We start from the raw sequence: 16,306 nt of genomic DNA, 5'->3' as shown, positions 1-16,306 counted from the left end.
TTTTTTTCCTGAACGAGGAGACGAGATACTTCAAAATCTCGTGAGAAGCTCCCACCTGGCACCTGCAAGTGATGATAATGATTGATTCTTTATTTCGAATATATTTAAAAAAAGAAAGTAAAAGAAAAGACATAAAATAAATCATACCAGTTATAGTTTCTCAAAAAACAAAACCAATGTTCAAATCAATAAACAACGTATGTTTGAAAAGGAGCAGGAGGAAGCTAAGCTTTTCAGTTCCCACCCCTTATTCACCGCTCCATCATTACATATTCAAAACAAAACAAAAAAAACCCTGCATCCATGGTGACTCCTGCTCATGCATGTATTTTGCCATATGTGTCCAACTGATTCTGGAGAAACACTGCAGTGTCCAGCAGATCTGAATGGGCTTTTTGTCTGAACAACCGCAAAGTCTTAAGGTGTCTGCGTAAAGTCGACAAACTAATGATAACACCATCTATATGACTTAAAGACAAGAGGATCTCCCAGTGTCTCAAACCCAAAACAAAGTAAAACTGGATTCAACTAAACAAGCGGGTCATGTTTGCTTCCATTATATGGAGCTCTCAAGAAAGGAATGAAAGCGCCTGTTGTTCTATTGCTCTCTTACCTCAGAAAAAAATACTCAGAAAAACAGAAAAAAAACCCCACGAAAAACAGAAAATGAATTACCACAAAAACAGAAATAAATACCACGAAAAACAGAAAAAAAAATACTCAGAAAACAGAAAAAATTACACCAAAAAACAAAAAAGAAATAGCACGAAAAACAGAAAAAAAATTACACCGAGAAACAGAAAAAAAAATACTCAGAAAAAAGAAAAATTACACCGAAAGACAGAAAAAATTAACACAAAAATCAGAAAAAAATCACCATGAAAATCAGAAAAAAATTACCATGAAAAATAGAAAAAATTACCACGAAAAACAGAAAAAAAATTACCACGAAAAATAGAAAAAAATTACCACAAAAATAGAAAAAATTACCCCGAAAAACAACAAAAAAATTACCATGAAAAACAGAAAAATAAAAAAATTACTCAGAAAAACTGAAAAAAATCCTCAATAAAACAGATTTTTTTTTTAATTTGTCAAGTGAATGCAATACGCTTCCGTAGGACCAATAGTTTGTTTATCCCAAATAAAGATCTGCTTCATCAGCCTACTTTCCACCATATCAAGCGACTGATTCCATCACTGAACTACACATATCTTACAGAGAACCTCACATGATTCCAATCCCATGGCCCCACTAAAGCAGCTTTGGGACATATTTGTGCACACCCAGGAAATACCTTATAGCACTATTTTGTACTGATTAACACAAAGACATATTTCTGAGGCCTGTGGTAATATAAACACACTATACAGCACATTTATATGCAACATACAGTAAAGAGAATATTATGATGTATAACAATATATTACAGGAAAATTAAAGCCTTTTAACTCTTAAACAAGTGTTTAACCCGTGGAAACAAAGAGGCAGACTGATGGCGTATAAATAGAAAATAATTTTAATTAAAAAAAAATATAACAATAAATTTTACACGTTAAAGTTTTTAAGTATTAAAGTAAAAACATGTGAATGACATGTGTCATGTTGTGATCCTGAGCTGCAGTGTTAGTGTTTGACCACCAGGGGCGCCGCACGCTCTCAACAGTGTGAAGGACCCGCACAGAATCAGATCGGTTATTAACGTTAGCGGATCAACTGCCCGGTAAACTGGCGGATTAACGCTGCTGAAGGATATTATTTTATTGAATCAAGAATAAAGAACAAGGTAGGTGAATATATGTGATGTAATGTTTGAGTTTAATCGCGCCACAGTTTTGGCGCTGTAGCGTTAGCAGTAGCAGGTGGTTAGCATTATGCTAACAGGCCGCGGAGCCTCGTGTTTTCCTGGCTGAGTAGAGCGGGACTGAGGAGCAGCGACGCGGCCGCGGCCTGTTAACCAGGTCACGGTGAAAACGAACAGGTAGCACACATTTAACTTAACTCAAAGGACTTAATTAACAGGTTTTAATTACGGCTTGAGTCTCAATGTTCGTTTATAGTGATTAATATTAAATAGTGCGTAGCTAACAAAAGTTAGCTTAAGATTCACAAGTTTCTGTAAGTTAGCTAACGTCGATTAAATTCTACATAACACAGCTGCACACACACTTATAATAGGGTGATTGTGACGTGATATGATTTTGTGAATTATTAAAATTCAGCTAAAAGTGAGAGCTGTGTTTTTAGCCTGCTAGCTGATAACAACAGTTGGATATTAAAGGTTTGCTTTGCAGACTATAAGACGCAGTGTTGCATGCACACTCGTGTCCGTTATAATGTTAGAAACACAAGCTTTAACACATAGTTTACTAGAAATAAATATTTGTCACAGTGAAGCAGCATGCACAGTGAAACACAAGCTTCAATATCATGCACAGACTGCAGGGTAAAAGCAAAGTGTTGAACCTCCAACAAAGTTTCACTGTTTTTGTGTTTGAATTCAAAGTTTCTGCAGATTCGTCCTCCATAAATGCACGGTGACTTGTTCTTATAGTGTCCTGACATGGTGGAGGAGCTGTAGTCTGTCTTCAGCAGATAAGTCAGTGATGAAGAAAGTGAAAGACGACAGGGAGACAGACAGACAGAGAGACACAGAGAGAGAGAGAGAGAGGGGAGCGGGACATGTCCGGGCATATCTGCTTGCCTGTGTTTGTGTCGTAATGGTAACCGTTGAACAGCTGAGTCATGCTTACAGTCAGCTGGAGGTGTTTCTGTGCACACACTGAGACTAATGCCCAGACATATTCACACTTCAGGGCCACAGCATGGACTGAGACATGTTGTCCTCACAGCCTGCCAAAATATACACATTGATATTTGGGGAAACTTTCCTCTGTGCTGTCTGACTGACGAGAGGGTTAATTTAAATGTTAGTTCTTCATCACAAGCTTCACGATGCAGCCAGCTGGAGTTTCACACTCAGCTGTATTTTTGCTTGTAATGTGGATTACAGAACATAACACCAAGTCAAACTGTAAATGCACAGCTGTATGGTACAGATATTTCTTAACTGATGTCGTTTCATTAAGTGTATAAATCAGGGCTGCAGCTACATTAAGGGACGCAACAGTGTGAGATTTTCACAGTGCGATAACCATCTCAGAAAACATTCATGGTATTAAATTATTTGTATTATTATGAGTCAGCATGAGCCTTAAAGCGATTAAAACCGAAGGGTTATTGTTGGTTGAACAAATGTTTTAGGGGCCAATCACACCTACAGGTGGCGCTAGAAAAGCGGACGCTTCAAAGATGCTTGAAATGCCTGAAACGCTCTTTCAGTAGCCATGTTTCCATCAGCCTGTTTAGATGCGCATCAAGAAGTATCGCATCGGAAAATTATAACGGAAACGCCAAAATTCGAATTAAAACCCCCTGATTCACACAAACTAAAATACGCTCGCTTTAGCCGGGTTTTGGTTGATTAAAAAAAATGTTGATTGGAAAAACGGGGGATGGAAACAGTTATGTTCGACTTAAGTCTGACGTAGCGCACCTCTCTCCATGGTGATATCCACACTCCGGGTCGGGAAGGCGGTAATGCATTTACAAGCTGGTTGCCAACCGCCAGAAAACGTAGAAGAAGAAGAATGCGAGACTTGTTTTGTTTCCGGTTCTGCGGCAAACTCGCGCGAGTTCATAGTTTTCACCAAAGTCCGTACATTTAATGGAAACACACAGGATTCGTGTTTCTTTTAATGCGCATTTCCCAATGATTCAAATCACTTTTGGATGGAAACATAGCTCCTGTATATGTCGTCTGAAATGCAGCGATATCAAGTGCTTTATTTTTACAGAACATAATCCAGCAGATGGTTGGACTAAATTAGAGAGAACAAATTCCCAATGACGTTCACTCTGTCCATGCACTGATGTCAGTTTTGACAAAGTTAAAATTAAATATCCTTCCTCAAGTCTTTGATGATCAAATATTAGAGATAACTGCAGTGTGAATAGATAGATAGATGGATGGATTTAAGGGATTATGAAAAAACTGATTGTTAATGTAACTAATAATTGATGAAGGGCTTACGATTTCCTAATAGGTATTTATAGTTACAGATCTGTAGCGACACAGATAGATTGAATATTGGCCGATATATCAATATAATTTTTTTTTTACTCCTTAATATCAGTCTCAGCAGTGGCCCTCGGCTTCCAATCAGAGTAGTTGACAGTTAATTTTCTGTCTAAACTAAATGATTAATTGACTAACTGTCAGATTTATGTTTTATTATTTTTAATAAACGTCAGTCTCTCTAAAAAATGTGATATGACTCTGCTGTGATGTCACGTGAACCCCTCGTGAGGTCACAACTAGGGCTGTCCCGAATGCCATTTTTTTAACATTCGGACCTTCGGCAGAATTTATAATGAATATTCGAATATTCGTTCACGGCGGGCGGGCGGGGGGTACTGTGGCCATGCTGCGGCCGTGTTGCCTGCTCTCTCCGGTTTTATGCCAGGCTTGGCTCCTTTCAAGACTCCTTGCGGAGCACTCCTCCGGGGTTTTTTTGGACCTAATTGTATTGCGGAGTTTTGCACAGCAGCGACCGAAACTTTGCTCTCAAACCACAAAAAATGTGATGGCACAACAGTCTCCTTCAGTACATTATTCTATGCTTTCTTTTGATTTTCACATTGGCTAGTCATCCTGTTTAATTTGTCTTCTGATTAAATCGGATCTGTTGAAACAAGTTGTAGGAAGACTGCAAGTAATTGGTTGCTGGCAGACACTCTGTGCTGCAATAAAATGGTTAATCAGCAGTGCCGTGCACTGTAGAGCCGATGCGCTGCTGGTTCTGCCGGCCTGAATAGAATATAATGTCTATAGCCTTACTGTTGTGTACAGCCTTTATAGACTGAGCTGAGTAGTGATGCGCGGGTCGACCCGTAACCCGCGGGACCTGCAAATGGACCTGCGGGTCGGGCAGCAGTGATCGTCTGTTAAATCGGTCTGTAAATGATATTTTGACATTATTGGCTATTACTGTCATGGCATCTGAAGGTACTGATGCGTTGAGCAGGTGACAGTCCGCGGTCGTTTTCAAAACACACTTGTGTCACGCACTCCAAAAGAAACTTGTTGAAACTTTATTGTACAAAACGGGGGAAACAAACGTTGACAAAAACGGTTCCATAATTCATATTAAATTCAAAAGATAACGAAAAAACAGCTACAAGTTAGAGGGAATAGTGATAAAGTGGTAAAACTTGGCATTGATCCACAGCCTCAGACGATGCGCTCAAGCCTGCCATGCGCACAAGCTCCGTTGATAGGCGATACTATATTTTCACGTTTTTAACAATGCAATTTAAAAGTTTTGATTTTTATTGATAACCTACATTTACCAACAACAAAAAGACTACATTTAGCACCAAAAAATATGTAAAAAAAAAAAAAAATAATAATAAAAAAAATAAGTAAATAAAAAAATGAATATCGAATACCAGATTTTCATAACGAATACCTACCCACAGAAACGAATATCCGAATATTTGGGTACAGCCCTAGTCACAACCTAGTGACCTAGTCAGGATGCTCTGCTCCGTCACTCAGGGCTCAGCCTCCCACACTGATAATACAGACAGCTTCATCATCATCATCGTCATCCAGCTGTTCACAGAAACTCAAAACAACTGTTGTTACCTGATAAAATACATTTCATGAGAGCTCCTGAGTCCTCACACAGATTAGATCTTCTCTGTGTCTCTTAAATGTTTCCACATGTCTGAAAACCTCAAACTGTTTCCTCATCACACTAAACATCTATTTAGGTGTAAGTCAAAGTATTTTACGTTATATAAGTAATCGTCCATGACTGTAACTGTCCTCACGACTGTCGCAGACTTCATCCAGACAGACTGTTGAACAAACCAAATCAAAAACATCTGAAAATGTGTTTGGGTGGGACTAGATTTGGAAACGTGGGATGATGTGGATGTTTTTTATCCACTGTTCCTTTTCCCTTAAAGCCTGAGGACAGTGGTGTTCAGACCACATCACAGTCACATCCAGGCTCCAGCCCTCAGTCTGCTCAGCGTTGGTTAGTAACGCTGGTCAGCCGTGGTCATCTCACCCTGACAGCGATGACTCATCCTGGACTAGTAGTGACATGTCCACACAGAATGTGATTCAATCAGCTGTTCCACTCAGTTGTAACATACAACACACACACACACACATGGCTGCTGACTCAGCCCTGATCGGCCCTGTTAGGCCCTGATAGGCCCCAGCCAGGCTAGGCCGGGCCCTTTAGTCTGGTCTAGTCCTGACATGTCTGAGCAGGTCTATAAGAGGCTGCAGCTCCCTCACATCCACTCTGACTGCACTTTATCTGTTTCTACTTTGCACAGGATGAGCTGCTGATACTTTCTACTCTGTAAATATACTGGTAAGACTTTTTATTTCTATCTGGGACATTTACAGAAACACTGTGGGCGTGATTATTAACTGTATAATGACAAAGGACTCTGTTGCTGCTGTTTTACACTTGTTGTTGTAAACTGATGATTCTAAGAAAATGTTTTTGAACTAACAAACTTTATGGTTAAAGTTATGTGGAGAGTTTTTAAGGGTTAATGCATGATAGTGGAGACAGATCATTAAACTGAACTTGACACTGAGCTGTCATTTTGTCTCCCTCTGGCATATTGTCACCAGGGTGCAATGGTATGAGATTTTGATCTGGTGTTACAGCCTTTATATTATCAGTCAGAATGAGCCTTAAAGGAATGAAAACAAGGATTATTTTTGGTTGAACAAATGTTTTATTGCTTAAATTCAAACTTGAAAACATTGATTTTAATGGAAGTTCGTGTAAAAGTCTCCATTTAGAAAATAACTCAAATTAAGGTGAGATTCAACGTCCAGTTGCATTTTGTTTTTGTTTTTAATATCGTCGATAAGAAAATGTACACAGTATGATAAATGTTTTATTTTTAGTTTTGGTCAGACAATTGTAAAATGTGCCCGTCACAAGTTCCCATAACAAATTTAAAGTGATTGTTTCATCCAACCAACAGCTCAAAATCCAAAGGTTTCGGTTCACTGTGCTAGATAATTAAAAACCACGTGATGCAGAATGTAGTGATCAGCCAGGACAAACTGTGAGGACAAAGTGTCCCCATCTGCTGAGTCGCTCTGACTCACATCTGAGGTTTGAAGGATTTCAAGTGAGACTGTAACTTTTACTGAGCAGCATCCACCAGTGGCAACGACAGGACGATGTCACATTAAATTCCCCTCGAGATATCGGCGTCAGTTGTTTAGAAGTTTCCTGAATCAATATTTTGATCCCAACAACATAAATAAACGAGTGTATGATGTGAAGGTGAAACTATCACTCACCTCTGCAGCTCCTTCAGCTCTCAGGACTGTTTTATCCTCTCTCAGCTCATTGTTGACCTCACAGCTTGTCAGTGTCGTTTCCCGCAGCAGCAGCACAGCTGTTTCCAGGAAACAAACAAACAAACAAACAATATGGTAAACCCACTGTGCACTTCCTGTTCAGCACCAGACAGTAGCTGTAGCTGTGAACACAGTAGGACATTGATCAGCAGGAGAAGTGGATGTTTTTCCTCGGCAGGTGGTGGAGACCAAAGCAGAGCTAAAAGAGGAGTGAATTTAGTTGTGTTCATTAGATTACCAGAATATGACTCCATTAATTGTTAATGTTGCTGTCTGTCTGCTGGATGTGTAAATAGCCCCCCCCAACATTTTAACTACAGCTGCATTGATTAGTTGATCAATTGACCAACAGAAAATTGGCAACTGTTTTCATCAAATAATGTTTTAGTATTTTAACACTTGTTGGTCCGATAAAACAAACCATCTGCAGACGGGCTCTGCGTAATTACACAGCAGGACATGATTTAGTGTTTTCTGACAGATTATTGACAAAATAATTAATCAGTTAATGGAGAAAATAACCAGATTGCGAATAATGAAATTAATCATAAGTTGCAGCTGTAGCTCAGTGATGTTAGTGACAAAACAATATCTGTCTTGTTTTCTAACAGCAGCCAACAGTTTCTTTAAAGGTCCTGTAACAGCAATACTAGGCCCGTTTCCACTGAAGAAGTTCCTGGTACTATTTGGGGGGCAGGAACTTTACAGGAACCTTCCTCCTACTCGGCTCTCTCAACCGCCGTGTCTCCACTGAGAGGGCGGAGTAGGAGGAAGGTTCCTGTAAAGTTACCGGGCTCTGGATGTGACGTAATCGTTCCTCGTCTGCTGAGTTTTAAAAGTGCCGGCTATTCTGTTGCGTTCTGATGACGTCAAATCCCGCCCTGAGTATATCCAATCAGCACCAAGTAATCCCCAAGCCCCAGCCAGGAGTTTCTCGGGGCCGTTCTGAGTACCTACTCTGAGGCAGGGACTTGTTGAGCCCCTGTAAAAGTTCCTGAACTCTGTCCTTCGGGGGTGGTTCCTGCGGTGGAGACACGCACCAACAGCCCTGTAAAAGTACCCTGAAGTTCCTGCGGTGGAAACGGGCCTAATAAACTCAGTTTACTCAACAACCCAGAAAAGTTCCTTTTAAAGGTTTTAAAACCCAAATGAAGATAAAATACAAATCCTAAAGATTTCCTCCTGTTTGCGGTTATAAAACATCTTTGTATCAGACGGCGGGCGGTCCGGAGACGTCACACACCTGTGGAGTCAAACACTTTACTCTTAAATGAACGTGAAAGAATTAATAATATACAACTGTTTAATCAAGCCATCGTCTTTCTGCTGCGTCTCTGGGTCCAGGTCAAGTTAATTTATTATGTTATTAGGAATTATTAATGTTTACTGCTGGAAAGTGCTAAAAAATCTATGATTATAATCACCACTAATTAGGGGCAATATAATCATGCTGCTGGTTTTGGTTTGGTGTGATTGTGTTCTTTGTGGTATTAGTTTCATTTCTGTTTGATTTGATGGAGGTGTGTATTATGAACACTGGGGTGAACGTTTGAACATTAAAGTTTAACATCAAGTTTTATTAATAAAATATAAAACAGCTTGGACTTGATGAGTGTTCACTTCCTCCTCCTTTTGGGACATCAAATACTTCATTATGTTGTTTATTGATTGTTTGCTGTAAACATTTGTTGGTCTGTTTGTTTTCACACTACAATCAAATCTACTGTAAACGTATAAAATCACTGACGAGCTGTGTGTGTGTGTGTGTGTGTGTGTGTGTGTGTGCAGAAACAATCAGCTTCACAATGTCAGCTGACCGGGAGCTCAGCGCAGACGCCGCTGACGACAACAAACTGGTGAGAGAAACAAGTTATTGACTCTTTACTGGTTGTTTACTCTCCATCAGCTGGTTTACACTTTGACCTGACGTGTTGCTGTTCTTTTTTAACTTAACGTTTTCCTGTGTGTGTGTTCAGGTGCGACCAAAGGTAGAGTTCCAGTCTTTGCTGCAGCACGCAGGAGCCACTAAAGATGTGTTCACCATGAAGGAGGTACAGCATGTCCCTCAGTGCTCTGATAGAACACACCGCTTTTATAACATGTACCTTTAATGCTTCATTCAGCCTGTCTGAACAGTCTGATGCATCTGTGGCCGTCTCCCTGCAGGTGATGTTCTACCTGGGTCAGTACATCATCCAGAAGCAGCTGTACGACCAGAAGCAGCAGCACATCGTCCACTGTTCCCAGGATGCACTGGGGCGGGTGCTGGGCGTCGACAGCTTCTCTGTTAAAGAGCCGCGGTGAGAAAAAGAGAAACACACGTGATTTTTTGATTTGGTTATTTGTTGTTTGTGACTGTTTGATGGTTTTAGTTCATCTGATTATTTTGTTCTTGTTCTGTTTAAAAGCGTTGATTTGTTTGGATTAATATTTCGGACGCTGACAGCTGTAAATTGAACTTTATTTAATGATAACTATATAAAAATGAAGAGGGGGCAGGACCAGAAAAGATTTTAACTTCTCATTCCCCCTTCAGAACATGAACAACATTATTTGAGTTGCTCATTTGATTCTGAGGATCCTGTTTGTTGTGTTTTTATTGCTGATAAGATTTATTTTGTGTCTGTATTAACACGTTCAATAAGTTAGAGCATACATCATATAATATGTACAGTATGAAATGTAATAAATCTGATGTGTTTGTGTTTCAGAGTTCTGTATGCGATGATCACTAAGAACCTGGTGGCCGTAAAGAACCAAGGTAAGAACGCTCTCCTCTCTGTGGCTGAATCCAAATGTACAAACTTTATTTAGTGCCTCACAAAGCCACTGCTCATCACGTTTGACAATTAATGTATTTGTATAGTTTTACCCTCAGTGTGACGTACGATCAGTGGCGCCAGATGTGTCTTAATGTACCATCATTTGATCAACGCACATAAACCTCGCCCACTGAGGCCAATGTGTTTTTTTGTTCCATGCATCGTGACAAAATGAAAAGACATATTTCCTCTCTTGCTTCTCTTCACTGGAGTTATTGATCCATTACCGCTGTCTCTCCTCATGTCGCTCATTTCAACGAGCGAGATCTCAATGTGTCACAGTGTTATTTCTTCCCCACGCTGCCCGGCGCCCTCGCAGACTGAACAGTGAACACCTAGATTTAACTGTTCTGTCTGTTGCCGTCTTCACACTACAGGCGACGCAGCTGCAGCGTGACCAGCGACATTACCGCCGTGTCGCCGTTTAAGTGTTGCTCAAGTGCTCATTAATATAGTCTGGTGATGTCATCATGAGCTTGTGTTTGTCTGCGACTGAACGTCATCTCAAGTTTGTCTTTGGTCAAATATATATCCATGCCTTCATCAGTGTTTGAGTCCCATCTTAACACCACATTTTGTCGTCCCGTTCCATCACCGCGACGCTTCACTGCGTCATCGGAGCGCTGGGGAAATTGGGTCCAGATCAGGGTGGATTTGTAGCTGTGTCACCCGTCATATGAACCTCACGTAACACCTCTTCTTTTCTTTCCCTCAGACGCTTTCTCAGTTTCTCCTCTTGTCTTCTGCCTCCTTGTTTTTCATCTCTCTCCCCTTAATTTTATTTAAAACATGACGAACGGTCAAGAAGAATTTCTTCATTTCCTCTTTGCCTCGGGCTCTCTGATGCACCTCCTCCTCCTCTTCCTCCTCCTCATGAATGTCTACTGCTCTTTATCTGCCCTCTCAGCCTCCCCTTTCACCTCCTCCTCTTTCACCTCCTTTTCCGTCTCCTCCCTCTCTTCCTGCTGCTCAGATCTAAATTAAACCGTCTCTCTGTCTCTGTTTCTCAGAGTCCTCGCCAACTGTAAGTGAAGCACACAGCGACAGTCAGGCCAGCAGAGGGGCGGAGGTGAGTTTGTTTTGAGCACATCGAACTTTTAGTTCCAGTTAATGACAGATTTAACAATTAAATATCTATATGAATCTGTATTTGTGCTTCCAGGAGGCTGAATCAGCAAGTTGCTCTTCATCGCCAGAGAGGAGAGGGAGGCGGAGGAGGAGGTGGAGTCGCAGGAGCAGGAGCAGCGAACCTGGTGAGTTTCTCCTCTGAGGCGGTGTCACCTCATCAGAGCTCATAATCAAAGGCTGTGATATTAAACTCCACCCACCGGGTCTCCTCAGGCCCCTCCCACAGTTTAGACCCTGATGAAGACCAGGAGGAGTCAGAGGAGGAAGAGGAAGGAGAGGGCAGGAAGAGGAGGCGGTCTGACAGCTACTCCCTGACGTTCGATGACAGTCTGTCGTGGTGTGTGATTGGAGGACTGGGGAGCGTACGGGACCGACACAGCAGCCAGTCGTCGGACTCACACAGCACAGTGAGTGTTGAATAAACACACACACACACACACACACACGCACACACTGATACACTTAATTTTACTATAGCCGTTTATAACACGTACTGTGTGTGTGTGTGTGTTCAGTCTGGGAGGTCAGAGGTCACGGTGGCGGCTTCAGACTCAGACTCAGAGAGCGACAACTTCAGCGTGGAATTCGAGGTGGAATCTGTCGACTCTGACGACTACAACGAAGACGACGCCTCGCTGTCTGCAGACGACCAGGTAAACACCGCGACCGCAGACGGACATGTTGGTTTGATGTTCTGTACGGACGATCCTAAAGATTAATTTCACTTATTGATATTAAGAAAATGTAGAATAAAACCAGACTCATATTTTACAGCTGTGACGATGTGAATTTCAGCCACGTGTCAACGAGATGTTTAGAAAACAAGCCCCTCCTCTTACCTGTCCGTCTGTGCATCTGTCTGTCTGTCTCCAGGTTTATGAGGTCACCATCTTCGAGGCGGAGGACGAGGACTCCTTCGACGAAGACACGGAGATCACTGAAGCCGTGAGTCTGCACACAAACACACACACACACACACACACACACACACACGTGTCACACACTGCAGGGCTAACTGTGTGTGTCTCTGTCTCAGGACTACTGGCGCTGTTCCAAGTGTGACGAGCTGAACCCGCCTCTGCCCAGAAACTGTCTCCGCTGCTGGACGCTGCACCAGGATTGGCTGCCTGACGTGTCCCTCGAAAAGTCCGCCTCCTGCAGTCCCAAAGCCCTGCCCCCAAAGCCCACCAACCAATCAGCAGCCAGAGAAACTCCAGGTAGGGCGACATTGACGACAATTCAAAAATAAAATGATACAAGACATAAAACTGAACACGGAGAATTTTTATCAGAGAATTATTTTATGGATCAAAATAAAAGGAAACCACTTTATTTCAGCAGGTTTTAACTGACACTGACGTTCTTAAGAAGTCTTACACTTTATTTAATTTAAGGTCATCGAATGTCTGAAACTAAAATTTTATTTTTAATCATGAAAATTCTTAAAAAATTTTGGAATTCATAACCAAAAATTGTGTGGAAAAAAATATCTTATTTTTTTAAATATATAAAGTCTTAAATTGTATTTACTTTTAGAATTAAAGGCCATAAAATGTCTTGAATTTTTGTTTTTAATTAGGAAAAGTCTTAAATTCAATTTCTCAATAAATGTCTTTTAAAACTTCCCTTTTTTAATTACTGAAGGTCGTTAATTTATTTTAATGTCTTTTATTTTGATGTTTTTAATAAGTTTTACTTTTAAAGTACAAAAAGTCTTCAATTTATTATTATTTTTTTAGAATTTTGGGCCATAAAGTGTCTTAAAACTTCCCTTTTTTAAAAATTAATCATAGAAGGTCATTAATTGTTTGCATTTAATGACATAAAATTTCTTTTTAAAGAAATGTTAAAAATAAAAAAGTTATTATAAAATGTCTTAAATTCTATTTACTTTCAGAATTAAAGACCATAAAATGTCTTTTTTTATTTTTAAATTATGAAATTTCTAAAATGTCTTTTTTTTTTTTTTAGAAGTTAAGGTCATAAAAGTTTTTAGAAAACATCTTATTTTTAATTAGGAAAAGTCTTAAATTCAAATTCTCGGATTTTAGGCCATAAATGTCTTTTAAAACTTCCCTTTTTTTTAAATTACTGAAGGTCGTTAATTTTATTTTAATGTCTTTTGTTTTGATGTTTTTAATAAGTTTTATTTTTAAAGTACAAAAAGTCTTAAATTTAATTTTTTTTTCGAATTTAAAGACATAAAATGTCTTAAAAATTCCCCTTTTTTATTAATTATAGAAGGTCGTTCATTTCATTTGTTGCATTGAAGGACGTAAAATGTCTTTTTAAATAAACAGTACTTCTGCACGAATTATTGATTGATTGATTGATTGACTGACCGACTGATTGCTGTTTCTCCTGAAGGTTCCGATGGCGAGGAGAATGATGGAGTCGATGTCCCAGATGGAAAACGAGCAAAGACTCCTCCCCTGTCTCAGTGTCTGTCAGACTCCACCTCCTCTGCTCCCAACTCCCAGGACCTCCTCTCCTCCTCCCAGCCGTCCTCCTCCTCCCAGCAGAAGCTCTGGACTCCTGACTCCCAGCCCTCCTCCTCCTACTCCTCCGTCGACTCCCAGGAGCTCCTCCCGTCCTCCCCCGCCACTCCTCCTCCTCCTAATCCTCCACCTCCCTTTCCTCCTCCCGTCGTCCCCGAGCTGGAGCGCAGCTCCTCCGCAGAGTGGCGTCTGCCGGACTCGTGCCTGGACCCGTGTCTCATCTGTCAGTCCCGGCCCAAGAACGGCTGCATCGTCCACGGACGGACGGGACACCTGATGTCCTGCTACGTCTGCGCCAGGAAGCTGAAGAAGAGGAACAAGTTGTGTCCCGTCTGCCGGCTGCCCATCCAGTCAGTCATCCTCACCTACCTCAGCTGAGACGCCATGTCTGTCCCCACCCCGTCTGTCCTCGCCTACCTCAGCTGAGACGCCATGTCTGTCCCCACCCCGTCTGTCCTCGCCTACCTCAGCTGAGACGCCATGTCTGTCCCCACCCCGTCTGTCCTCGCCTACCTCAGCTGAGACGCCATGTCTGTCCCCACCCCGTCTGTCCTCACCTACCTCAGCTGAGACGCCATGTCTGTCCCCACCCCGTCTGTCCTCGCCTACCTCAGCTGAGACGCCATGTCTGTCCTCACCTTCACATCCCGCTCATACAGCAGATAAATGTAGGACAAAGTCTCTCTGTGGTGAGACGTCAGTTTACAGTCCAGTTGCTCACATGTCACAGTAACCATGGTGACACCCATGATTAATAATTACTAAGTTAAAGTTTAGTTTCATTTCTCTGTGTGGGACGCTGGTGTGTGTTTGGCCTTAGTCTTTACTTTTTATTAACACTCCCCAAAAACAGACCAAGAGCAACAATCTGTCTCTCTGACCCCTGAAATGACCCCTCACAGGTTTAAGGGTGAATCACTGAATCAGCCGGGACAGTGGTTTGATGTTAAACTGAAAGTCGCAGTTAATTTGCCTTTTTCTTAATTAATCATTTTTTCTTATTAGCCTCAGAAAATGGTGAAAAATTCAGTGAGAAACAGGCGAAGCAGCACAACGTCACATTTGACCGACTTAACTTTTTGGATTAAAATATAATTGATTTAAAACAGGAAGGTTTGTTGGGGACTATTTTCAGCGGTGGATTAATACACATTTGGGGCAACAGGATGGTGATACTCAACTTGCAGCCCGTGGGCCAAATCTGTCCCTCAGCACGCTGCCAGGGGCCCGACGAGTGTTTTCTAACTCACAATGAAATTAAATGAATTCACAGAGAGATTGTATTTGTTCTCTGAGTGTAAATAAAGTCCAGAGTTCATTAGAAACATCAAATGCGTGCAGCTGAACATCCTGCGGGGCCTCTAGGTGAAGATGAGTGAGGACAACAAACATCTGAAGGTTTAAAGCAGGCAGTTATTTTTTATACATGCTGATAAATATTATTAATGTTCATTAACGGGCCCCTGGTCTCCTGTCATGTAGGCAGAGTGGCCCCGGGTGAAGCAGGTTGAGTCTCTGGTGTCGGGTTTCAGATTCACACACACATTACATGTCAAACAAAGCTTCAACCAAAATATCAAATCAGTTTTATTTTCCACCTCTCGTCCTCTCCTGCTTCAGCTGATCTCACACTTAAAGGAACACTCCGTCCTGTTTCCTGTTTCCTGTCCGACACAAACTCAGATGACATCATCAGGATCAGTTTCACCTCTGCGTCCAGAACTCAGAGGTCTGTTTAAACTGAGCAAATAAAAACCAGCTCACACCTTCGTCTCGTCTGAATTTGGGTCAGAAGCTGAATCAGGACTCTGAAAATGTCGGACTGTTCCTTTAATGTTGTCCTCACTTCCGGTAACACTGCTTGGTAACGTTTGATTTTATGGGTCTGTAGTTTTATTGAAACATTTCCTCCAGAGAGTTCTGACTCTCAGATTAACTCTGTCCAGGACACTTAGTCTAGAGATTACAGAGAAACGATTACAGAGAAACGATGGATCCATGAAATGAAACTTTACCTTTAATTTTACAGGTGAGTTGTTTCCTCATTTAAAGTTTCTGTGAAGAAAAAAGTCATTTGGTTTAAATTAAAGTAAAAACATGAAGAAAATCTTCATTTATTTATTATTTGAAACTGTTTTAACTCTTTTCTCTCCAGATAATTGAAACCAAATGACTTCGATCTTTCGAGGAAACTTTGTGGAAACGACAACCTGAGAACTGAAGTGTTACTACACATGTATATTATTTATTATAAGTTTATTTAAGATGCTCATGTATATTTAAGCAGAGACTTTTCTATGAGCTCTTTAAATAAGATGAATTTATGAGATCTCTAATATTTTCTGTTAAAAGTTTTCTGTTTACAGAATAAAGTTTAACTTGTGTT

General features: G+C 41.0%; 1 protein-coding gene across 2 annotated transcripts; it reads left to right on the top strand.

Annotated features, from left to right (window-relative positions):
- Nucleotides 1-1,646: 1,646 nt before the first annotated feature.
- On the top strand, nt 1,647-16,304 carry mdm2 (MDM2 proto-oncogene). Of its 2 annotated transcripts, XM_033614962.2 has the most exons (13): nt 1,647-1,787; nt 6,419-6,456; nt 9,261-9,328; nt 9,449-9,523; nt 9,639-9,772; nt 10,184-10,233; nt 11,305-11,363; nt 11,457-11,547; nt 11,636-11,829; nt 11,938-12,075; nt 12,296-12,367; nt 12,459-12,639; nt 13,790-16,304. In XM_033614962.2, the coding sequence occupies exons 3-13, from the start codon at nt 9,278-9,280 to the stop codon at nt 14,296-14,298; spliced, it is 1,554 nt and encodes a 517-aa protein (XP_033470853.2). In that variant the 5' UTR covers nt 1,647-1,787; nt 6,419-6,456; nt 9,261-9,277; the 3' UTR covers nt 14,299-16,304. The 2 variants fall into 2 exon arrangements, with proteins under 2 accessions (XP_033470853.2, XP_078021570.1); XM_078165444.1 differs by lacking the exon at nt 6,419-6,456 and having other exon boundaries at nt 1,654-1,787.
- Nucleotides 16,305-16,306: the final 2 nt, after the last annotated feature.

This window comes from Epinephelus lanceolatus, chromosome 23 (assembly GCF_041903045.1).
Source record: "Epinephelus lanceolatus isolate andai-2023 chromosome 23, ASM4190304v1, whole genome shotgun sequence".
NCBI classification, from domain to species: domain Eukaryota; kingdom Metazoa; phylum Chordata; class Actinopteri; order Perciformes; family Serranidae; genus Epinephelus; species Epinephelus lanceolatus.
Note: the sequence above shows the minus strand (reverse complement) of the source record. Positions and strands in the feature narration are given on the sequence as shown.

Bases quoted from the DNA above. Each gene is read 5' to 3' on its own strand.
- mdm2 (XM_033614962.2), top strand. From the start codon at position 9,278: ATGTCAGCTGACCGGGAGCTCAGCGCAGACGCCGCTGACGACAACAAA. The intron at 9,524-9,638 runs GTACAGCATGTC...GTCTCCCTGCAG, and splicing joins ATGTGTTCACCATGAAGGAG to GTGATGTTCTACCTGGGTCA. The intron at 9,773-10,183 runs GTGAGAAAAAGA...TTTGTGTTTCAG, and splicing joins TTCTCTGTTAAAGAGCCGCG to AGTTCTGTATGCGATGATCA.